Below are 26,470 nucleotides of genomic sequence, written 5' to 3'. Positions count from 1 at the left end.
GATTGAAAACATGTTTCTATGGATATGTATGGGTCCTTGTGGGTTTTTGATGATATAAATTGAGACATGAAAGGTTGGGGATTGATAAACCAGTCACTTTTTAAGATTGTTTAAGGGTCTTTGAGGAATGTAGAGAACAGCAGCAGCGCACATGGCACTTAACAGACTTACAGCCGTAGGCATTAATTTAGGTCAAGGAATCCAATTGAATAATCATTCAAGGCCCTACACACTCAGAAATCCTGGCGTTCAACTAGCCGTTGTGTCTTAATACAAAACAAACATGTGATTAGTAGGTGTGTCGGTATACAGAGGCTATGCACAATGATTCCTGAAAGTATGGGTTCTTGCACGGGTTTTTAATTAACTTGACCTACATTCAAGCATACCGCTGAAGGTGTGTTATTAAGTGCTGTCTGCTGCTTTCTTTGCATCCCCTTTCCTTCTTAACTCGAAGACCGCTTTTAGATTCACACATCCTACTAGCTGGGTCGGTCCAACTCTGCAGGGGATCTCACTTCAGTGCAATCAGTGAAATCAGCTTAATTGTCTGACATATGCCACCAATCACTCATCCCCTCAGGGACAGTCACACTCGAAGTCACACTAAAATTCCCCCGTACCCATGCACTAAAGACTCATGTTCCTAACTCGAATGGTCTAGAAGGAGATGAAAGAAATTGCGGTGAAAATATTACAGTCAACTATCCCCAGGGACGGCCACTCCCCAAGTAACCAAAAATTCCGATGTGCCTAAACACATCTCTAACGATCTCAACTACCCTCAGGGACAACCACACGCTAAGTCACAAAAAAATCTGAAGAGCCCAGGCACATTTCTTACGATAGTGTATTAATTCCCAACACTTTTATTTTCTTATTCAAAAGATATAAAGGTAGATAACAGAAAATACAATGTAAAAATTACAAATAACAACCCCTAAGAAACTGTCACACCCCCAATTTACAAATTAAAAAGTGCCTATGTACATACCTAACAATGTCTTTATTATGCCCTGACGCTTCAACTTCTTAACTCTAATGGTCTAGAAAATCCCAATGAGAAATATATATTATATATTTTCCCCGCCCCAGAGGCAACCTGACCAGTTTCAGCGTACCTAGTCGAAGCAAACCCGTCCCCACTCCAATTCTACCTGTTTCGTAGTTCAAACTGTTCCAGGGACGTAGAAAAAAACCTGGTTGCAAAATGTGTTGCAGTTGCAAAATGTGTTGCAGTTGCAAAATGCGTTTTTACGATTTTCTTTGGTTGCAAAATGCGTAGCACTTTCAAATGCGGTCGGTTGCAAAATGCGGCTCTACAGTAATAATTACGTTGGTCCTGCAGACTCTAAAGACACTTTTAATCAGGGTGTCTCTGGTAAATGAACCGTCATTTGCGACTGAATTTCCACTTCCACCCGACAAGTTGTTTATATAATAATATGTAATAATAATAATAAGAAGAAGAAGAAGAAGAAAAAAAAGAAGAAGAAGAATAGGAAGAAGAATAGGAAATATACCACATATCAGGAAAAATACAGGATTAAGGTCACTGGTCCACTGCTGGTTCTAGGAAATGGAGACGACTGACTGTTATCTACAGTCCAATTGTCTCCCCTGAGCAACTTTCATGCCGTTAATAACATATTCAAATCCATTAAGAACAATAAGTTTAAGAAAGGAGAAAAAAGGCCACAACAACCATTTATGGTACTTGTATCTGATGAACGTTACATGGTTTGTTTGAAAGGTCTCATGATATTAACAGTGGTTTATATCCCTGTTATGTGACTACCCCTGTCTGGGAATCTCTTTAACTTTATCAGTGGCTTCAATGTCTATCGACCACAAACCGTGTCACATCATTAGTGAAGGACAACTGACGCATCATATAACCTACCGAATAACAAAGTAACAAAATATCACACTGAGCAGTTGTCTCACTGATTAACTACCCAATCAGTGGCGGATTTAGAGGGGGGGGGGGGGGTCAGGAGGGTCTTGCCCCCCCCCCTTCGTTCTCTGAAAAATATATCACACTAATATTCCCCTCTTTAAATTAGAATTTTGACTAGCTTAATTATAGATGAACCTTACCAAAGGGCACTGTTTGCCCTCCAAACCACCAAAAATTTTCAGGCCCTTGAACAGACCTTGTCGTCAGAACGATTACATTTTTGACTCTGTTTAAACATTCTTAATTGATAACTTATATATTCAAACATTTGATCAGTCTTTCGCCCACCCTCTCTGTTTGAGCTTTGCCTGTTCCTCCCCACAGCCGTCTTCCAATGTGCCAGGCCCTCCTCTCCTATTACATAATTATTATATTTATCATTATAATAATTTCATTTTATCCATAATAATTATTTATCTTCCAGTTATCTTGCTGTGTTTTTATGTGTTTTTATAGGTGAGCCCCTGATTCTTACACTGACATTTAATTATTATTTTTCAGGATAGATCAGGCAACGTTGAGGAAAGAGAATCAAACTAGCACACGGGGCTGCAGTTGACTTACAGAGACATCTATCGGTATAATTGCGAAGCAATACCAACTAAAGCAATAATACTTAAGTACCAGCTCTGTGTGAATAAACAATTGAACAGGGACATCGGGAAGTGACACTTACAGATTTTGTAAAGTTTAAGTATTTTTTTTTCTTTTTCATTTTTAAAGGAGAGCAAAAACACTTAAATTGTCTGTTTTTAAATCCATATGTCATGATATTTAACAATGTCTTAAAATAAAAAAAGCTAATTTATCCAATTTTGTGATTTATGCATTCAAAAATAGCTGAACTTGAAATATTGTAATCTGGATTTTTCCATCCCAGGTGGTAATTATTATGTGCTACTAAGAAACTAATATCCGTTATGTTGGTTTGGGCTATAGTGAACAAATCCACCATTTTCCATCAGTCTGAGAGTGTCATGTGTCATCCTATTCGGAATCTTACAGATACAGTTACTAAAATTTCGTCAAAGCTTGAGAGTCCTGGGGCATGCAGCAAGAAGAGGGCAGACGTATCACTCGCGTACCTTTTTAACGGCACATTATTTGCATAATTTTCTGATATCAATAAAAAAGTCGTGTATTTTTGTTTGCTTCTTTGAGAAAGTCAATTAAAGAATAAATGTCACAACGACACTGTATATATATATATTTTTGTTCCTTTTATTTATCCGCCATTAATCGAAGAAAACGATTTGGAAATCCAAGGCAATTGCAACGCAACAGACAAAAAGTTAAGGAACATAAACACGGGATAAATTGCACCCTGATGACCAAGGTGATAGCATTTATTTAAAGTGATCAGTATGCGTCATGCTTTTCATAGTGGTGATTTTGTGCTTGTCATCGTTTTTATTCCAGTGGCTTTCGTAATGCGCAAACAATGTCTTGCATTGAACTTATCTCGTACATACAATACATGTTATTGCAAGTCCAAAAGACACTAAGCGTTATCCTTGGTAACCAAATTCATCAAACTGATCTGGGCCCTGAGCCTTTTTTGCGACTTTTGCGTACTCTGTAAAACTCCCAAATTTGACAACACATCCTGGAGATGCTATGTCGTCGATTCCATCTACATTCTCATGGTTACCAATAACAACCACGCAGATAATCCATCCTGTAAATAAATATAGAAAATGAACTGATAGATAAAGGCGACAGAAAATATAAATTATCCAAACAACTTTATTATATTAATTTGAACTGTGGACCTGTTTCAAGGGTCACATCAATAATGACCTTATCAAATAAGAGAACTGAAAACCTGAAAATAGGCTGATTGTATTTGTTGTTTCATTTCAACAAAATGTGGATTAAAAAAATGAAAATAAAACACACACACACACACACACACACACACACACACACATATATATTCATTAATAAGATGATCATAATGTTCTATATTTTAAACATGAAGTGAAGAATATCAGGTACATGTACGGAAAAAGTTAACTACAATATTGGTCACTGGGCCTTTACAGAACGATTGACCCACAACATTTCTAATAATTTGCGAAACAACATCTTAGTCCGGTTAGAGTTACGCATGTCTTGACTTAGACTGACTGTTGATTTGATCGTTTTGACAATACAAACTCTAGGTATATACTAGCCTTGTTTTTTAATACTTGTTGCTCTTGGTCGAGGATCGCCCAGGTTAAACACACTGTCAGTATATAGCCAGATTAGCTTCCAGCTTTCCTCTAAGAACATATCTTCAAACATGAGCTGCGCAGTCTCCAAAGCCAGTTTTGTGTTTGTACCTCCCACTTGTAAATAGAAAAACAAATGATTGTAAAAATGAAATTTGTAATAATGTAATATGTGTGTATGAATGTGAGTGAAGGAGACAGGTAGGCCGACAATGAGAGAAAGTGAGAAAGAGAGAAGAAAGAGGGCGAAAAAAGAGATTCACTTACTTCTTCTACCAATCACGTCAATGTAACCTTGAACAGATTCCAAACCAGTGTGTTCATTCAGCTCGAACTCTCTCACCACATCAGTGGCAAACGTCAATGCACCAACCCGGGTTCCATCGGGGGCAATGGGACTATGCCTATCGATGAATTCAGCAATCATCTGAGAAAAAAAAAGACATGTTTATTTTCAATTTATTCAATACATTCACAGTTTAACTACAAAGATGGCATATCAAGAATACATGAAATGAAATATGTTAACGTTATCGTGTCAAACTAAAAGACTTAATTTTAACAAGTTGTGTAATGTGGCTTTATTTATCTCACTTTGTACACTGTGCATAATGCCTAAAAAGCACGTATATAATAAGCCAACCATTTTCATCCAACATCTAATTGCTCAAAATAAAAATGGCACGATGCCCGCCCCAGGTGTTTCTTTTATTTCGTATTATAATAATTATAACACATTAGAAATAGCCCATGGTAAGATCACTGACATGTGGGAACGGTATCCGGAACAGGGAAACTAAGTTTCTTTGGATTTTTTTTTATATTAAATTCAAAGTAAAAGTAAGTTAAAATTAAAAATGGAAAATTATTTTACATATTGTATTTTGTGTTATCAAAGGAACCCTTACGTTTGTTGCATATTTCTGCGCCTTAAACTCAGTATCATTAATGCTCGAACTGCTGTCCAATGCGAAGACAATATCGAGATCAGGGTTGTTGCAGTTGGTTTGCTCGGTGGTACAGGGAAACACAATCTTCTTTAAAATACCCGAAAGCTCACTTGCCGTCGTTGATGTCCCTTGTTGATAGTATGTTAAATAATAGTGATAAATGCAATACAGTTGCGATACAATTTTTAAAGATATCATAGTAAGCGAACAGTTTCCGATGAGTAAACGCAATGAGTACATGGCTTTACATATTAACCAAGTCGCAAGATATATTTTTTTTTCTTTATTATTATTTTTAAAGAAGTAAGAGATTGGTTTAAGTATTTGCCCTCTAGCTACTTCCAGTTGGAACTCTAAATTAAAAATAGAAAGATTCTGATTCCCTTTGTATGCAATATATGGATTTTGTTTTCAAATCTTACTCCCCTTTTTAAGAGATAGAGAGCGTACATGCAAAAACATCTTGTAATCACGTAAGTGTTACCATACAGTTACGGTGTACAAAGAAATCACGTTGTCCATTTTGTCATTATTTAGGGAAAATAATCTATATGCAAAATGTATCAATGGCTACAACGAAGTAAATGACTAACAGTGATACCTAATGCACGAATATTTCCTTATCAGTCTTTTACAAGAAATTTGTGCATTGTTCAGTAAGCCAGTATATACCATGAATTTATATTACTTCTGCATTTAACGCGTATTATAATATATACGTAATTGGGTATCAGTATTTTTTATGAAACTGTACCGAAAAAAATATACATATACTGAGAAATATTGCAAAGGTGGGGTATAGATGCAAACTTTTCTATCAAGTATAACAGTCAAGGTACACGGTTTATCATATTAAACGTTTTCCTATTAATTGACAGTTTATGGAATGCAATTATCAATAACTTACCATTCCTCCGGGGAACAGAGTTAACCACACACCACTCGTTCAGCAACAAAGCAGCAGCCAGAATGAGTGCCCAGAATCTCTTCATATCGGTTCCAGTGTAATCTGTATAACGTAACGTAACTAGTAGCTGCTCTGTCTTATATAATAGTAAGAACGGATGCGCTGCTGGCACACCTATTGTGTTGTTATTGCCAATGGCCAATGTAACCGCCAAAGACGAATTTAATGGTAGTCTAGTACAAGGTATCATATGTGACTTTTGTGTTAATTGAGGGGAAATAAGTAGACTTATCGGCCACGTTTAAACATAGCTTCCCCAAGACTATCCTTGCGCTCCAGATTAAAAAAAAAATAATAATAATAAATGGCAAACCTGTATCAAAACCAATTTAAAAGCGTGGTAAGTCTAGATCCAATTCTTGCAATTTCTTTGTCTGAAAATACACAGAAATGTATGATATTGGGACAAAATTCCTCAAGAACAGGAACTTCAAAGTTGACTTGAAGGAAATAGCTGTATGTTGTAATGACAGTCTAAATGCAGCCCTTGTGACCCATGATGCCTCAAAGTGCGCTCGTTAAATGTTTGATTTCTGCCATGAACATGTTCTTTGAGACAACAAGGTTTTGACAAACCTACAACTGAGGAGAAAAATGAGACAATTATTGCGCCCGGCGCCTTGTTAGAAAATAAATAAACATGGCTTTGAGTGAAATACAAAGGATGACAAGAACATTGCGCCATGTTGGTATAAGTTTAATGGCAGAGTAATATGTGGGGTTTTACATTTTGAATACAAACCGCATCTTTACAACTCCCTCCAGACACGTTATTTATAGGTTTTGAATGCAATGATTACTCAATCCACTCCGGTAATGCATTGCTGGCGAAGCCATGCAAAGCCTCAAATTTAAACGTCAATGTCTAACCTGTATCAAGACGAATAGCAAAGCGCGGAACAACTCGAACCAAAACCTGCAATCGGTTTGTCTCAAAATACAAAGAAGTGTATGAAATTGGAACAAAAGTCCTTAAGAACACAGGAATCCCAATCAGACTTCAAGTACATAGCTGTCTGTTGTAATGATAATCTATGACTGGGTTTTCACACATAGAATCTAACAGAATCCATCCATATCCGAGAGCTTTCTCACTAAATTGTTTTAAGCTTAAGAGTCGAAGATGTCTGACACGCCTACTGAAGCTGCTAAACGATGATTGATAACCCCCTACCAGCTTCTGTAGACGAGACAAACATCTAAGCCGCTTAAGCTGAATGTAATTCAGTGAATATCCCTTTGGAAATAGGTGGATCCACAGATAATACGATAGGGTGTGAGAATGGTCCCTAAGTGAGCCATGGCCGACCATAATGCCTCAACGTGCGCTCCTTAAATGTTTTATTTCTGCCATGAACATGTTCTTTGAGACTACATTTTTTGGGCTCTGACCATGTTGCTATAAGATTAATGGCAGCGCAGTGCGTTGGGTTTTATGTTTTGCAATTTGGCCTTGCCATCTGAATACTGAGCGCATGTTTACAGATAAGTTCTTCACTCTCACATTGATTACGTAATAATGTCAGTATGGGTATTTTGTAGGAAAGCAAGATGTTCCTAAAATGACCGCCAACATTCTGGACATGGTCTAATAAAGGAGTAATAATACTCTTTTATTTTGTCTCTGCAGGCTCTTAAGACACTTTTGATCAGGGCGTCTCTGGTGAATCAACAGTCCTTTACCACTGAATATCCTCTTTCACCTGACACGTTGATAATGGGGTTTGCATACCTTGCTAACTCAGTTCAGCCCAGTGATGAATTGCTGGTGATAATAATAATAATAATAATAATAATAATAATAATAATAATAATAACCAAGGGTAGGCAAAAAAGTGTTATAAGTAAAAGTATACGATTAAGATGTTTGTTCCCTGGTCCACATGCAGCTAATACCAAGAAATGAAGACTGCTGACTTTTGTCTACACCCAGTTGTTCCCCTGCGCAACTTTTATGCCTTAAAAAAATCAAGAGCAATTATGAGCAATTATTTTAAGAAAGGAAAAAATACGTCCTAGCACCCTTTATTGGTATGTGATGAACGTTACACGCTTTCTTTGTAAGGTCTAATATTCACAAAGATGTTATATCTCTGTAATGTACTACTGTCTATTTAGTATCGAGTTAGACCCCATTTCCAGAGAATAGATCGATCTACTTTAGATCGACCTAACTCCCTGGGGGTTCACGCTAAATAGCTGTCAGCAGAGCGGACACGAAAGTTAATTACCCCCTTACAGCTTGTAGTAGGCAGGACGGACATTTAAGCCGGAATATCTGACAGTAATCTAGTGAGACTCCCCGCGGGAATAGATCGATCTAAAAGCTTTGGGAATACAGCCTTAGTCTGTTGCCAGATCAGGTATTTGGTCAGTCGGTGATAATGCAGTTGGTTGGGTAGTTAATCAGTTAGCGAACTATTAAGTGTGGTATTTAGTTACTTAGTTATTCAGTGCATGTAGGTTATATGATGTGTTAGTTGTCCTTCAATCATAATGCGACAGGCAATGGCTTCTTGTCAATAGACAATTAAGCAAATAATAAATGTTGCGATTCTACTCACCAGGCACCAGGCAAAAAGTTTAGAAACATAAACACGAGATAAATTACACCCTGATGACCAAGGTGTTGTCATTTGTTTAAAATGATCAGTATTCATGCTTTTAAAAGGGGTGGTTTATTAGTCTTCATTATTGTTCTATTACAATGACTTACATAATGCGCAAACGATGTCTGCATTGAAAGGATCTCGTACATATAGGGGATGTTATTGCGAGTCCAAAAGATACGAAAAGTTAAGCATAAATATCACTGTGCTTTTCTTGTGATTTAAATATACTCTGCAAAATTTCCTATTTCGACAACACATCCTGGATATGCTATGTCGTCGATTCCGTCTACATTCCCATGGTTACCAATGACAACCACGCAGATAATCAATCCTGGAAATATATAAAGATAATGAATTGATAAATAACACACACACACACACACACACACACACACACACACACATATATAAAAAATGGTTAATTATGAAGTTGAACGTTGGGCATGTTTCAGGGGTCACATCTATTTTAGTCTTATCAGAAAAGAGAGAATATCACTTGAAATTTTGTTGACTGCATCTGGCGTTTAATAAGAAATTCAAAATATAATTATACATTCACTGATAAGGTGATCACAGTAGACTATATTTCAACCAAAAGGTACATAAGCTGCTAAAGTTACTAAAAATGCTGAACTATAATTTTAATATAAATTACCCCCTAAAAGCTTCAGTGGACGTGTCAGACATGTAAGTCGGTTCAGTTGTTTGCAATTTAGGGAGAATCCCCTTAGAGATAGATCGATCAACAGTTAGCAAGAGACGGTCTGGGAATGGTCCCTTAGTCCCAATGTTGATTTGATCATTTTGGCAATACAGGCTTCAGGGATATACTGACCTTGTTCCTTAATTTGCGTTGCTGTTGGTCGTGGATCGCCCTGGTTAAACAACCCTTCAGTAAATAGCCATATTAGCTTCTGTTTATTTTCTATGAAAAAATCTTCAAACATGAGCTTCGCAGTCTGCAAAGCCTTTTTTATATTCGTAGCTCCCACTTGCAAAGAGAAAAATATATCTGTGTGTGGGTGTGTGCTCGTTTATGTTCATGAGAGAGGTAGAGAAAGAGAGAGAGACAGAGAGTAAGTGTATGCGCATGTGTATGTGTATATGAGAGAGAGAGAGAGAGAGAGAGAGAAAGAGAAAGAGAGAAATAAATGATTTTGTAATAATGTATGTGTGTGTTCGTATGTGTGTACGTGCGTGTGAAAGAGAGAGAGAGAAAGAAGGAGAGAAAGAGCGAGGCAGTGTGTACGCGTGTTTATGTTTATGGCAGATAGAGAGAGAGAGAGGAAAGAGCGCTAGAAAACAAATTGACTTACTTCTCTTGTGAATCGCGTCGATGTGACCTTGAACGGTGGCAAAATCAGTGTGTTCATTCAACTCGAACTCTCTGACCACATCAGTGGCAAACGTCAATGCACCAACCCGGGTTCCATCGGGGGTAATGGGACTATGCCTATCGATGAATTCAGCAATCATCTGAGAAATAAAGGCACAGCTGTCGTCAATACATACCACGCAATTGAGCTATGGTAATGGCATATTAAGAATACATGGAATTATATATATATATATATATATATATATATATATATATATATATATATATATATATATATAGGCCTATATATATATATATATATAATATTTGATGCGACTTTATCACGTCAAGTGCTCTGTACATCACCCTTTAAAACACTAGCGAACAAGCCTGCCTAAGAAGAACCATTCTAATCCCATTTCTTATTACCCAAAACATGGTTACAATTAATCCAAGCTGTGCACAGACACATAAATAATGGGCCGATGCTCGCCCCATACGTTTCCTTTATAACTTATAATGATAATCAAAACACGTTAGAAATAACCCATGGTAAGTTCACTGACGTGAGAACGGAAGATGACTACGTATATCAGCACCCAGCTAAAAAAATATTATAATAATAAATAAATTAATTAATTAAAAAAATACAGAGGACCCATTCACCTTTGTTGCATATTTCTGCATATTAAACTCGGTATCATCAATGCTCGAACTGCTGTCCAATGCGAAGACAATATCAAAATTGGGGTTCTTGCAGTTGGCTTGATTGGAAGTGCAGGGAGACACAATCTTCTGTAGAATACCCGATAGACTTGCCGCTGTTGATGTCCCTAGTTGATATTATAATAAATTATGGCTATGCATGAGAATATTTCAATACAATTATTACAGATATCGTAGTTCATGTAAGCGAAGAGTTTACGACGAGTAAACACGGTGAGTGACTTTCATCACGCTGCAATTAGGTTGTTTACCAAGTCACAAGAGACGTTAAACTTTTAAAAGAGGATATGATTTTATAAAAATATTCACCCTCAAGCCGTTTCCAGTTTTAGATATAAATTTAAAAAAAAACATTGCAATTGCCTTTTCATGCAATATGTGCATTTTATTATCTTACACTTCAGAGTTTTATTTTATCATTATTTGATATATATTCACCTTCCAGTCCCCTTTTTTTAGCCTACATGCAAAAATATTTTACTCACTTAATTGTTTTTATACAGTTACCAAGAAATCACAGTGTCCATTTTGTCATAATTCTAGAAAAACAGAAGATCTGCTAATTGGTCAATGGCTACAACTAAGACCGCATTCACAACGAGTTGAGCCATGGCTCTACAAATCCAAGAACTAAATATGGCGGACTTACATGAAAGAAAAACGGCCTAATATTTTAACAGTCTATCCGCCTCTCACACGCCTCCCCATGTGTCGTCCCAATGGAGCCGAGATTTAATGACTGAACCCCCGCAGGGAGGTGTGTGAGAGGCGGGGAGACTATTAAAAGATTAGGCGGTTTTTCTTTCATGTACGTTCGCCATATTTAGTCCTTAGATTTGTAAAGCCATGACTCAACTCGTTGTGAATGCGGTCTAAGTAAATGATTAACATAGACACCGAATGTACGATGACACACTTCAAAGCGATGGCGCAGATTCCCGATGGTCTCCCCGCCTCCACACGCGCCATTAAACGGACTAAATCTCAGCTCCGAGGTATAATTGTTAGGCCCCTGCAGTAACGGCGCTTGTGGAGGAGATCATCATGGATTTATCGGCATCGCTTTTGAAGCGGGGTCGGCCATATTTAGTTGGCAGATCAGTTTGTACCCGGATCATCTATTATACTGTAAATTACCCCTATTACAGTCAAGATACATATCAATTGATGTGTGTCATATGTCATATTGTATCCTATTGAACGTTCTCCTATTCAGCGACAATTTATAGAATATAATTATCAGTAATTTACCTTCACCCTGGGGAATAGAGTTAACCACACACCACTCTGACAGCAACAGCACAGCTAACAGAATAAGTGCACAGGAGCGCTTCATGTCGGCTCCGGCGGCCAACAACTTGCGGTGGATCTGTATAACGTAACTAGTATCTGCTCTGTTTTATATAATACTGTAACGTGACAAGGATGCAGCCTGATCCTTCCTGTAACTTGATGAAGTTTATTTCTAGTTAGCCCTGTTTAACCTGAATTTCAACGATTGCACTGCCACGATAAACAGTTGGGAATAGGAGCCGCCATTTTGTAACGTCATGCAGCCTTGACATACAGCATAGCCATTAAAAAAACTAGACACTTTAATAGCTTGCGCTGTCTACAACTTAAGTGCAAGTACGCAAGCCCCCCATAGTGGTAATGATAATAAGAGGATTAAGATTGGCAGCTTTGGTTGCTTATCGTAACCGCTGTTAAACCCGTAATTAAGCTATTAACATGACTAGCAATATTATGTATGGGATTGGGTACAGACACTATAGAGGTGCAGTATTGCTTAATGCGATTTAACCGGGTCCTGAAAAGTGTGCAATTTGCAAACGTGTTTTCTTGGAAAGCATGAGCCAGCATTAACATGTTGCAATACCCGCTTGTCGGCTGTATTACACTGTATTAATTACTGTCGTTAATGTTACATCATTGTTCTCAGCATATGGAAAGACCATGCGTACGTGCTACTTACAGTGTTTATCTGTTGTAGTTCTTTTTTCTGTATCAGTATGACAGTAAAAAAGGTGTAGTGAAGGAATATATCAGATGTTATTATATTGAGTATATTCTATTTAATTAAATACTTCGCAGGCGCAGAATAAATAGATAAATATGTTTTCATCTACGAAGAACCAACAACATAGCTTTGTTGTCAGTGCCCACAGGTGGAGGACTTGGTTTCGACCCTTTCCAGAGACGTGCACGCTTTCATAGAACGAAAATTGGAATGGTGGACTAACAGATCCAGAAATCAAATATGGCGACCCAATAAAAAGCTTCATTCAGAATAATACACTGAATAGATTTCAACAAGCATTCAAGTGGGTCGACCACATTTGATCCGCGGCCACATTTGATACCTATTCTGAATGAGGCCATTAAATGAACCCTCTGTCTCCACGCTTGGTGTTGGGTACTTAGGAGTTGAATCAAGGGTGAGGTGGTATTTTGAAAGTGAAAATATGTGTTATTATAACCTAGCTTTCAGTGCCGCGACGGCAACTGAGATGTATCCACCTCGGAGAGGCGCAAACGTCTACACCCTATCTATACCAGGGCCAATTTTTTGCAGGTATATTGTCAAAGATGTCACGGTGGCAGGCCAAGCGCAAGTATACAAGAAAAATAGTCATTTATATTGTCTTAAAAAAGTGATATTAAAGTGCCCATGATGTAGAGAAAAAATGAATCTATATACTGGATATAACTTGAAACGATCGAGCAACACTACATTTCGACCTTATCACAGTGTCTTCCTCAGGTGAAATAACGCTTTCACCGGTCATTCTATTTTGCCTCAACTTATTAAGTTAAAACGCTTCTTGATGAATCAAGTCATTTACGTTGACCCTGGGTTATTCCATTGGATACGGCTCAATTTGACGTTATCCTTTCTTAAACTGCTTCCTTCAACACCACATTCGAACTTATTTGGATGAAATAAAACTCGGTGTTCAACAACACAAAATATTTTGTCATGATTTTAACGTTCAAGAAGGGATCGACGAGTCTTTTATGAATTGTATCAATGGGAACCAAAACGGTAGCTTCGAGAAGGAAGAGTTCCTGAAAGCAGCTCATGATTATTTTCACAACCGAAAGGATGATCTCTCGTGTTTCGAAGTCTGATATTGATAAGACATTTAACTTTCAAATAAATGTGACATTTAATTGAATAATAAAAGAACATCGGTGCATGGTTCTTAAATAGTCCGATGATAACATACTCAATTTTGCTTTTTTTAAATGTTGCAGTCCAACAGCATTTTTTTTAATTACTCGCAATTTCTAAAGCAATTTCATGATTTTTTAAAAAATTTTCTTAGGTCGGAAGGAGGAAAGATTATTTAATTTTATGGCACTATTGAAAACATGTAAGGCCAATTTTAACGTATTTCAGCCAAATATTAAAATATTAAAAACAACGATTCTTATTTGATGAAGGATCTTATTTGTTCTTAATACACGACCTACTTTTAAAACATCATTTAAAAAGGGCGACCGGATACAACACATCTTGTAAACTGTAAGAAATCCACATTCTAATGGAACCATTTATTCAGCCTGACCAACAACTACAATGCAGAACCGATCTATCGGGAAAAATGCTTCTTTGAGGTTTGCTTTGTTTGTTAATAGAACTCATTAATGAATAAATTGGCATTTATCTTGGTCAGAGGGTTAAACGTGTTCGATGCATTCTGGAAAGTGCAAATACACAGTAAGACCCAATCAGTTTTGGTACATATAATGACATCCAATATCAGCACGATGTGGTGCGTTGTGCGTTACTCCTTAAATTACCAGTAAAATCATGTATGAGATTGGGCATAGACGCAATGTAAATTATTTCTTATTCTGATGTACAATGTCCCTGAAAAGGATTCAGTCGTGTAATTTTACAGGCATAACCCACCATCAACGTGTCGCAATACCCGCTTATCGGCTGAATAACACTGTATTGACTACCGTCATTTATGTTACCTAATTGTCATCCGTCTATGAAGACACCAAGCCTACGTGCCGCTTACATCGTTCACTGTGATCTAATGCTTTATTTCGTACCAGCATGATATTAGAAAGACGCCGGGAAGAAATATATCTCATGAATAATGACAATATGCTGTTGAATTAAATAGTTACGGTTGTATAAATAGATAAATAAGTCGGTTGTCATCTAAGGTCATATGGCCTTGGGGTTAATGTCAGCATTCGGATCTGGGGGACATGGCATCGACGAGCTAATCCTTCATAACCGGTACCTGCTGTCTCTCCGCTTGGTGCTTGGCACTTAGGAGGTTAAATCAAGGATAAAGTGCCTGGTCTGGCAGTGGAGGCTTTTTTTTGCTATGCTGACTTGTAGCGCCTAATCCGGCAGTTGGCCCAACGTCTACATCACCAAGTATATATATATATATATATATATATATATATATATATATATATATATATATATATATATATATATATGATTACATTTCACGAAGCAGCTTAGAGAGACATGTGGACCTATCTCAAGTACAATATACAAGAACAAACTCTATTTTATCTTAAAAGAGCAATTCGAAATTGGCCATGGTGTATTCAATAAGATGCAATAATAGTTTGTGTTTTTAAAACCTCGCACTCAAACTTGCTAAACTTGATTGGATAAAATGTACCTTTGAACTCTCCATAAGGAACTGTCTATTTAATTAATCCGCTTATTCAAGACGGTACAGAACACATAGAACGCTGATCTAAAAACGATTAACTCGTTCAGTCGATGATTAAAATGTTTCTTCCACGCGTGATTTGCTTGCTGTTGGTGGTTGTTAATGTAATGGGTTCTGGAGCTGAGAAGGGTCAGAAGGTAAGGCGTTCTGTTTGTTTTGTGCACAGCTCACAGATATAGATAAAGTCTAGCTTTTCATTTTTGACACAATAAGGCCCCTATCTAACTAACTGTTGTTGTGATGCATTCAAAATATGCCGAGACTTATAAATGAAGTATAGATATTTTGGAGAACGAGGTCAATGAGATTTATTCTGTTTTTTCAACTTATGAATGAGTCACAGCGACTGCAAAATAATACTTTCCAATTTTAAGCATTTATTTAGACTTAAGAGATGTGTATGTACGTGAATGACCTATGAAATATAAGACTCTACTATAGACCATACGCTTCAAAATTCAACATAAGATAGCAAAATTATGTCCACTTTCAAAATGGCGATGGCGGCCATCTTGGATTTGAGGCACAAAATGGCCATCAATCGCTTCCATAATATCAAAAATGGGTTCCCGGTCCCTAATTTTGTCAGGTTTGATAATCTATACATGTTTCTAGACCAAAAATTAATAGAAATATGAAATATTATATATTTTGGCACCTAATTTGCATAGTTTATGCTGATTTATGCATCGATAGAGCGTGTCTCTTTGGATAAAACATTTCCTTTTGGCCCAAGGAACATTTATGCCAAGTTAGACATTTGTACTATAAAATGCAGCGTTTGACCCCTTAACAAGCCTACTATACGGTATAGCACTGAGTACACACATCAACGTGTTTCACATTTTAAGTGTGTGTCCATGATAAGACCAGTCAGAGGGTGGCAAGGTGGGGGTCAACAGATTTCAACCAAATTCATAATATTGTTGCATATATAGGAGATATTAAAACTGAAGGCAACAATCCCAAAAGAAATCATAGGATATAATTATAATATGATATTATATGTTTTGGCCATTTTTGGCTTGATTTTCAGCTTCGGTCAATAAAGCCACTTCATAAGCAAATATTTCAAAACTGATGACTTTTTAAAATTAATTGAAAATTTACATATTTAAACCAGCCATTTGCCATTTAGAATATGTTACTAAATTTCAGTTTAACCCACAAACTAACGAGCCACGCCCATTTTTTATGACCCCACCCCCCAAACTCACTTTTCTACCAAGCAATGTTCAAGCATTCATATCTCTCTTTTTGCAGGCTTGACAGCCATAAAATTTTGTAGGGATCCTAAGCATATATTGGTCTAATCATACAAAATTCAAAAAGTGTGTTAAACACAACAGAAGATATTGAAAAAGTGCCTCAAACTTTAGAAATTTTAGCAAAAAACCGAACGGCCAAAATCAAGATATCACTACATTTTGAGATAATACCTATCAATAATCAAATTTAATCAAAGGCTCACAGCCAGGAATTCAAACTATACTTTGATTAGGGCAAATCTATCAAATTTTTATAAATACAAAATGGCTGCCATCAAATCTGTCCCAAAATACATTTACCCTAATTCCTCAAAATAATAAGAGGCCCATTTTTGCAGGTTTTTTTATTTTGATATCTGTAATACAGGATTGCTGAAATAATATTCTTTTCAAACAGAGCCATACAACTTCTGAATGAATTTAAATTACTAGTGACAAGTTATCCCCCCCCCCCAATTTAATAAGTTATTACTGTGCAATACAGTGTCATCAGCATTGTGTATATACCTTATTTTCAGGGAGAAAAAAAAAATTACAAATGATTTTCTAAAGGTAAAAGGGAATGACTGTCTCATTTTATCAGTTTTCTCAAGTGCAACACTAATTAATCCACTTGAAATGATTTATATTGCATTTTTCAACAATTCTTTTTCCTTTCAAATGATTCATAGGCTTTGTAAATACATATGATATCTATATTCTTTTTCTATAAAGAAAATTAAAACAGAGTCAGCAATATACAATGACAGAAGTACTTTATTTTTATATCATCAATTGGACAGTGAAAGAACAAAGCAGTTACTTTTTACAGGAGTGAAATCAAGTTATGAATCTCCAAGGTTCCAATATCACGGTCATCTTTTCCATATACTGAACACAACAGTGATGGGTAGTGTTCCACAGATTTTAATCTTATAACTGATTGACCCCAAGTTTCTTCTTCTGGTTGAGAGATCCAGGGTCTCCTACAGTAATGATAATTCAGCAATCTTAGAATAAGTGTGGTTACTTGAAGCAACATGCCACTATAGTTTAGTGTGACTGAACTGTCAATTGTCAATATTTGTCAATTCAATGGCGCCAATCCTCCTTTCCTACAAAACTGATTGAGATTGTCAAGCCTAAGATGCATATTTGTTATGGGGGAATGTACCAAGGTGGCTCTAAGTCCAATAAAGGTTTGCCAGGATATCCACTACTGCGTCTACCTGAAGATGGCAGGACAGGCTGTCAAAAGAAAATGTATGAAACATATTTTAAACTCATGTTAATTGCTGTATAAGAACAATTACTAAATAATATTCTGATCAAACATATTGCATAAGTGTAAAAAAGGAAATCAAATATGCATGATTGTAGCTACCAGAATTTCATGATAGAAAAAGAAACAAATGAAAAAAAGGTAAACCTTTTTTCTTCTACGTGTAAGTGTTCCAGGTATTACAAAGTTGGTGCTCACATCTGAATCTGATGAATTTGCCTGTGCAATTTCAGGTGACTTTTCTATTATTGTCTGTAACATTGTCCAGGTCAAGGTTCACATACAGGCCTAGGATGTAAAATCTGAAAAATAAACATAATATCAATAAATGCTTTACAACAACAGAGGCTTACTGTGTTCAGAATAGAAACTATCGTAGCAGGATCAATCTATCTCAGCGGAGTATCACACTCGGGCTCAGTCGTTGTAATCAGCTTAATTGTCTGGCACGCCCCCTTGCACAGCAACATGAACAACATAATGGACCGCAAAGTTTTCCTGATTTTACTAAAGTACCTTTAGTTACAAGTGTCCTGTGTAATATGTAAGTCTTGAAATTTGAAGCACAGGTGGTTAACTTCAACTTCATTGTAAACACACATAAATCTGCATAGTGAATATAAAACTGAAATATAAAAAACTGGCACAAGTAACATCCCCTAAAATGCCAAAACTTGAAACTGAATGCGTGTTACATACCTTTGATTCTGGGTAAGAAATTTCTTATGAAGCTGTCTTCAAGCTCAGTATAGTCCTTAACTGTTTGTGTTATGATAACACATGTAACAAAGCCCTAGAATTTAATGCAAAAATATACTTTATAAGTTAGATACACAGTTAATTCTTTCCAGCATACATGTTTACCACGAAACAGAAATCAAGTAAAACTCTGTGAATTGAAAAATACCAGTATGTCTTTTAAATTTGCTTATATTCTTTATATTACTGAAAAATATTCAAACTTATTATTTAAACTGGTTTGAGTTTTTAGTGTATCTGATTCTAGTATATGTATGCCACCACTGATCACTTACCTTACAACAAACATCCAGAGCTAAATCGATGAGATGGATGTATTGAGGAACCCAAGCCTGACAACAGTCTGAAGTGGTTCAACCAAAAAATGCACATTCTAAGGACGACCAGCTGCTATGGTCATTTCTTGTTATATTCTGTTGCACACCAATCCTTCTGAGATGTACCTAAGCATCTCTAGTGTGTGTTCTTCATAAATTTAAGAAAGTATTATGTTTTAACACAGTGAAGACGATGTGCTTTGCTCCACAGTTGCTCTGGTGATACTCCTAGTACCCGCCATGTTGAAAATAGGTCACAGAGTTAGCATCGTTATTTTACATTTAGTTTCTACAACATAAACAAATTAAAAAATCTATTTTCGCTTCATAAGTTCGTCTGCAGGGCAAACATAATTATTTTAAGGGCTTTTCACAAACCTATACATGGTTTTGACTTATTAATTTAGTTGAAGAAACAGTTTAGCTTTTAAGTAGTATAAAAATATTCGTTTTTAGGCCCTTTTTAAAATTGTTATAGTTTTTATTTTACGAGGTTTAACACAGATTTTATTTTACAAAATTTATTTTTCAACCCTTTTCTATCAGCACATACCAAAATTATATGGATACAGCCTGCAAAAAAGAAGTTGTGTGCATTTCAAGAAGGGGAGGGAGTCAAGCATACGGAAAACATGCCTTATTGGAATCAACCTTGTGTGGTCATGACAGTGCCTTTTCAAAAAATCTGTACTGGGTATTAAAGGTCTTTCCTTAACCTATCACGTGGCTGACCTAAATAATTCCTTATGATGTACATGATTTTTAAAAAGAATATTTAAAATTATAACTTTTCAAGAGCTAAAAAATGCTATATTTTGGCAAAATTGTCAATAAAAGATCTGTCCCCATATCTCTAAAACTAATGATCCCAAATAAGAAAGCCAGTGGCTCACAATATCTTTTATGTTGATGGTTTACCACACCAAAAATTATTAAAATCTGCTGACCCCCACCTTGCCGCCTTCTGACTGATCTGTCTGGCTTTCTCATGGACGCGCTCTTAATAACCCATCGAAATTCTAGCATATAAGCGAGTTGTGTTAATATTTGTTTTGTAAGCGAACCTGTCATTCCTTGGTTGAGGGGCCGTTTACGTTTTGATCATCCTTTTGGTGATACACTGGTTGTTTATGTTTGAAGTATTTAAGCAAAAGGAGAAAAACAATCTTGGTAAAACCAACATTTTACATGGCCTCTTCCGTGATATGCAACTGCTTTAACATGCACTGTATTCAAATAAACATTTTTTTTCTGTCTAGAGACAATTGGATTTTTAAAGTAAAGTTGATAATTTGTATTTTTGAAGGTCCTTAGTATTGCATTTTTCCATGAGATTTTAACATAATTAAAACTGTTTGCGTGAAGAGTACATGGCTTATTCTAATGCTTCGGATTGGAGTTCATTTTATAACACAACCATGAAATTTAAGTCTTCAAGATGGGTACTGTGTAAAGGCTTTAAGTGGGCAAAAGCTACGGTTTTACATCGCGAGTGAGATACTATTATCAACTCTATAAATACTGTGTTTAAATATACTTTATGTCTCCTCCATCCCAGTGAATCACAAACTTGCTTAGTCCCGTTCATAGCAAAAGAGAATGCAACAAAGACTATCGGGTGTTCGTGATTTGGCCAAACGAGGCCGCTTTTATTATATAAACTCACTATCCTAATAATTTTAACAAAAATAACAGTGTGGCAAATTGTTGCCTGCATTAAATGGCTTTAGGAATAAAAATTAAATATGAAATATTAAATAAGACTCATCATCCTAAAAATAATGATGTGACGAGTCAGCAAAAGTTATCATTTTCAAGCAATTTTGCACAAATTTCGTTTGTGGGGTTGCAAAGAGGCCACACTTTACTTTTTTATATTTGTTAAATCTCACATCGATACAACACACCATCGTTGAACCTCGCTGGAAAAAAAAAAAAACGTGTCAATCCCTCCCCGACTGTTCAGGGACGTTACACGCCCTAATCCATAATTTCCAAGCTCTTTTTCTCGACTATGGAGTCTATGTTATAGAAATCAAATCAAATAATATTCTGGAGTCTGTTATATTTGTTATATTTTGTTTTCCTTAATTCAAAAAGTGTACTTTTCACGCATTTCTCACATGTTCAATTGATGTATAACCTCTTGAAGCTCCTTGTTCAAGAGCCGTGGCATATTAGGTCTGCTAAGATTCGGGATTTGAGCTGTTGGCCATCTATGTGTCATTAGCTTGGACGCATCCTTTGTCCGATGACCTAATATTAAGAGTTGGCATATAACATTTGAAAGAAATCGTCTTTGAAGACTCAGAGCGATTGAAAAGTTTTGCTACATGTACTTGTGGAAAGATATACTCGTTGCCTTGGAATGTTTCACTCGCTCTGTTCACAGAGAACAAAAAAACCATATTAACCTTAGATTTTAAGTATTACCAGAGAGAAAATTTTGTCTCATTTATAAACTTCAGGACAAACCGTATATAGGGGACGAGTGGCGCGCTAAGATAGTCCGTTTCTTCTCTATTCTGGATGCTGACAAGGACGGAATTGTAAACCGCCACGACTATGTTGACAAGACTTTAGAAAGAGCTAGAATATATTTTGTTGCGGACAAGATAAATGACTTCAATGATACCGTTTCCGAAGCGTGGGGTAATTTTTGGTCTTTCTCTGAAAATGAATACAAAGGCAGTTTTGAGAGAAAAGATGCTATTTGGATGCACAAACGTCTATTCAAAGGAAACCTAAGAGAACCAAGCAGTGATTGGGAAGAGGGCATCTTTCGAGCAGCAGATGGTGACGACAACGAAAAGCTCAACGTCTACGAGCACAAAACATTCTGTTTGGTATTTAACGTTCAAGAAGGCATCGACAAGTCATTTAAGTATATCGATCAGAATCAAAATGGCATTATCGATAAGGAAGAATTCCTGAAAGCAGCTCATGATTATTTTTACAACCGAAAAGAAGGTTCCTGGTTTTTCGGAATCTGATATTGATAAGAAATTCGACTTTCACAGAAATGTGGTATATAATTGGTTAATAAACGGATATTGGTGCATGGTTCTTAAATAGTCCGTGGACAAGAGACTCATTTTATCAATTTGCTTTTTTAAATCTTTCTGTCCAACGTCACTTTGGTCATACCTATGAACCCCAACGTCAATAGTTCACATTTAATTACTTGTTTCTGAAACGGTTTTTAACATTTTCATTTTCCTCAGAGGTCGGATGAAAAAGCATTCTTTAAATTTTTTGTCAGTATTGAAAACATTGTTGACCAATTTTAACCTAATTCAACCAACTATTAAAGCATTAAAACAGTGATTCAAATTCAATGCAGTGTTTTATTTGTCGTAAATACACGACAAACTCCGTGGAAATAAATGAAAATTAAAAAAGGACACGTTTCTGACAAAACACAGTATAGAAAACTGTATATTAAATGTTGTTATATGTAGAGATTTCTTTCATGCAACTTTCACTTGAGCAATAATTGCGAGAGAATCACAATTGCATTATTTTCACCTTGAGCAACTCACATTTCCTTATAGAAACAATAAAAATAACACTGATAATAATCTCACAGTTAAAACATTGATAGGTTTACATTAACAGGTCTATTTTCTAAGTCAAAAAGCAGTTAAGACATTGCCAGGCCAATGGTTATAAACATATTCACAAAGTAACACGTGACTTTAGACGTTATAAAGGTACAGGGGTATATACCATTCTTGCGAAGGTGCATTTCAGTGTCTGAAAACATGGACATGTCATGATGAGATACCAGTAATAGGCATGACACGTCATTTTGTCATGATAAATAATAAAATGTATACATATCTAAAATGTAAGTTTCCATGTCTCCCCCCCCCCCATTAAAAACAGTGATTCTTATTTAATGAAGTAGTCATAGTCGGGACCATTCATCTGTCCACATATAATGACGCACATACACAGTTAATACACGTCGCTGGTGGTTGATTCCAGCCTATTTTCAATAACGCATGCGCAGTTAACGCATTTATTGCATTGCATTTTCAACATATAATGACGCTGATGAGATACCAAGAATTGACATGACACTTCCTTATGACATTATAAATAATAATGAATATAAAATGTTCGTTGTCCACCAGTGTCACTTTAAAATCAATGCTGGTGTATCAGTTTCAAAATATTCTTACATTTATCATACTTTTTTGGCAATAGTCGACAGTATGTTCTCGCCAACAATGCCCTCAAACAAGTACCCACACAGTTATTATTGGTCCTTGATGAACAAATGCACTAAAACAATTTCGAATGGATAAACTCCCTCCCCCACCCCCACACCAACTAAAGGATTTGGCCATTGGAAATTATTTTGCTACGAATATGCAGAGTTAATGTACATAAAATGGTTTGGAAATCGACAAACTGTCGAGCATGTTACATGTAAAAGCCAGTATCATCATACTTTGGGCTGGTAACTGTGGTTTACTGTAGTGTAAAACCAGCATTGAAGTTTCCAAGTAAATTCTCAATAATGGAATCTCCTAAACAGTAATTTCCATATCTTTGAGAAGAACATTATAAACAGATGAATGGTAGATAATAATCCATTGGGAGCTAATGAAGCATGGCACAGTCTGTGAAGTGCAAGGAATAACAGTGATGACATATGAAAGTGAAAAAGTTCAATCAGAACTCGACAGAGAATGTTTATGATATACGATGCATCGTGTCACTGTCATTTCCCCAAAGACAAATAAATTAAAATATATTGAAAATACAGCACCAAATGTCACTAAATTTACACACATTTAGCATACGGATGTGCTCGTTTATGGTACTGTTATATCATGCCTTGAACAAAGCTATTAGTTCTGAATTGAAATGTGCAATCCAGAGAAGAACCTAACTCCAAATAGTCCAGACCAATTCCACCAAGATTGCCAGGAATCATGGGACAATATTCCACAAAACAGATTTGAATGGGACAACCTTTTTGACCAATGTGTTATGCATGGAAATGTAAACAGACACCATGATTCTTATCCTAATAATATGTCCCTGGGAAGTTTTCAAATGTGTATTTTAACAAGAGTTAGCCAGCATCAAGATGTTGCAATACCCGCTTGTCAGTTATATAACATGATGCTGACTGGTGCTATTGATGATAGTACAATGTTATCAGTCTCTGGGAAGACCGCCTGCACATTTTGTGTATTTTTGTGAAATTTGATGTTTATAAAATGATACTATGGGGCACACCATTCCACAGTCATTTATCTCTCCAAAAGTATTGGTTCAGTAGGAGTGACAATATATATATATATATATATATATATATATATATATATATATATATATATATATATATATATATATATATATATATATATATAGACTTGGTGTAGACGTTGGGGAGGATAATTGCCAACTGCCAGATAAGTTAGCACAGGAACAAAATCTTTCACGTCCTTGATTCAACCTCCTAAGTGCCAAGTTGATACTGGGTTATGCTTGTTAAATTACACGATTAAATACTTTTCAGGGACATGTAAAATAATAATAAGAACCCAATCCCACACATTATATTGCTAGTCAGTTAATCATAATAAGTAGGAACGCGTCACATTTTATTACATGGGTTTAGGTTTAATGGGTTTATTTTATTGATATCTCCCTCCCTCTCTCTCTCTCTCTCTCTCTCTCTCTCTCTCTCGGAAACAAAATATATAAAGGGATACTATCATTTCACAGCTAACTTTTATTCATATTCGGTCTTCTGAAAAAAATTAAACTATTGATAAGTTATGCACTTGCACAAAGTGTTGACTACGGTAGTCTCAGCTGAATAACATGGGAAAATCGCTTTTTCCTACTGAATTCACTAAGGTCTCATAAACATTTCTGTAAAAATGCGAGCGATGACGTAAATGTATATGAGTCCCATAATATTTATCTTAATCGCGTATTTTTTAAATCATCTAGTCAAGCAGGTTGGTATATGCAAAGCATGTCGAAGTAGGATGGTGACAATATCCAAAACAGGAATAACCCGTCTTCGGTTCCGCGTAACACGAGCAGTCTGCGTTAACTGTACATGGGGTTCTTCGTTCATAAACATTAACTGAATGAGACGGCGCCCCTAAAACTAGAGAAAAATGTAATTAGCCAGATATACAATGGATTCATCCAAAATCTCGTTTTTTAATATTTTATACATTGTATATATTTATTTATTCAATTATTTAAACCAAATGTGCATAAATCATTTATTATTCTCTTAGACTAATATCGACTTAGCATTAATTTTCTAAAAATTTCTACGTCAATTTTTTAAAATGCAAATACATATAGTCTATTCACTACACATAATCTAAGAATACACGTAATGAGTAGACGTTTTCATGTTCATCTCAAGAACTATACTATAAGGTCGACAGACAATAGATAATATGCCAAACACTCGTTGGCGTTAAACAAACGCGCTCTATAAACCCGAAAAAGCAACATATCATATGCATTTCATAAAGGGGCAGTTTTTCTAAAATACACAGTATACATTTAGTTTACATTTACAAGGGCAATTCCATTTACTATGCAGGATTTCATATTCAGTCGTGATTTTAAGTCCCAAACTGCTGACAAATAAATGAAAGAGCAATAACATTCTTGGCCCATTACGAAAGAGGTTTCCCATGGTCTCTTGATCGCATATTCATCATAACTATCATTTTCTTAGATCCACACATGGTTTACCGAAATACTGTATTTGACTCTTATTTTAGTAAAAAAAAAAATATATATATATATATATATATATATATATATATATATATATATATATATATATATATATATATATATATATATATATATATATTCTAATTGCTAACGAATCAATACAACAAGTTGCTACATTTAGAATAAACAAAAACAGTCTCACAGAAAGCGTTAACGTTCGTTCGACCTTATGATTGCAACTATATGAAATACAAAATAGGCAACAAGCTCGGTATCCAGGTCTTAAAAGACAAATAAATAAATAAATGTTCACTCACCATCGACATGAAGGCAAATCATTACCACAACTGCGCATAGCAAAATCTTCATTCGCAACATCGTCGTGCTTACTAATGATGAGCGAAGAGGCCAGCACCTCTGAAGTGACTGAATCATCAAAGTGATGATATATAAAAGCAACCTCCGGATGAATGGGTTGTCACGCGACCTACGTTAATGCTATACAATGCAATGTAACTTCATGTTTTTCAAATTGAATTGTTTGTGTCTATCGCTTTGTTTTTTTTTATGTAATGCCGGTGTGAACGGAATGCAGGTCCGCCCGGAACCGAGGTCCTACGGACCTCGGTTCCTAGGAACGGTGGTCCGTAGGACCACCGTTCC

At 36.0% G+C, this 26,470-nt stretch overlaps 2 protein-coding genes and 1 long non-coding RNA gene across 5 annotated transcripts; all 3 read right to left on the bottom strand.

The window, feature by feature from the left end:
- Nucleotides 1–3,172: 3,172 nt before the first annotated feature.
- Nucleotides 3,173–7,097, bottom strand: LOC106154890 (matrilin-1). Of its 2 annotated transcripts, XM_013529429.2 has the most exons (6): nucleotides 6,407–7,097; nucleotides 6,034–6,135; nucleotides 5,085–5,254; nucleotides 4,444–4,603; nucleotides 4,138–4,293; nucleotides 3,173–3,638 (listed from the first exon to the last, which is right to left on the bottom strand). In XM_013529429.2, the coding sequence occupies exons 2-6, from the start codon at nucleotides 6,116–6,118 to the stop codon at nucleotides 3,469–3,471; spliced, it is 741 nt and encodes a 246-aa protein (XP_013384883.2). In that variant the 5' UTR covers nucleotides 6,119–6,135; nucleotides 6,407–7,097; the 3' UTR covers nucleotides 3,173–3,468. The 2 variants fall into 2 exon arrangements, with proteins under 2 accessions (XP_013384883.2, XP_086850617.1); XM_086994491.1 differs by lacking the exon at nucleotides 6,407–7,097 and having other exon boundaries at nucleotides 6,034–6,317.
- Nucleotides 7,098–7,542: 445 nt separating this feature from the next.
- On the bottom strand, nucleotides 7,543–12,330 carry LOC106180462 (matrilin-4). Its single transcript, XM_086994493.1, has 5 exons — nucleotides 12,001–12,330; nucleotides 10,690–10,856; nucleotides 10,022–10,181; nucleotides 9,541–9,696; nucleotides 7,543–9,036 (listed from the first exon to the last, which is right to left on the bottom strand). The coding sequence occupies exons 1-5, from the start codon at nucleotides 12,083–12,085 to the stop codon at nucleotides 8,924–8,926; spliced, it is 681 nt and encodes a 226-aa protein (XP_086850619.1). The 5' UTR covers nucleotides 12,086–12,330; the 3' UTR covers nucleotides 7,543–8,923.
- Nucleotides 12,331–17,473: 5,143 nt separating this feature from the next.
- Nucleotides 17,474–19,505, bottom strand: LOC147760230 (uncharacterized). Of its 2 annotated transcripts, none has more exons than XR_015335641.1 (4): nucleotides 19,031–19,505; nucleotides 18,696–18,789; nucleotides 18,144–18,298; nucleotides 17,474–17,962 (listed from the first exon to the last, which is right to left on the bottom strand). It is a non-coding gene; the product is annotated as an uncharacterized LOC147760230 (long non-coding RNA). The 2 variants fall into 2 exon arrangements; XR_015335642.1 differs by having other exon boundaries at nucleotides 18,195–18,298.
- Nucleotides 19,506–26,470: the final 6,965 nt, after the last annotated feature.

This window comes from Lingula anatina, chromosome 8 (genome assembly GCF_051362555.1).
Source record: "Lingula anatina isolate TDL-2025a chromosome 8, LinAna3.0, whole genome shotgun sequence".
Lineage (NCBI taxonomy): Eukaryota > Metazoa > Brachiopoda > Lingulata > Lingulida > Lingulidae > Lingula > Lingula anatina.
The sequence above is the reverse complement of the archived record's forward strand: the minus strand, read 5'-3'. Positions and strand labels throughout refer to the sequence as shown.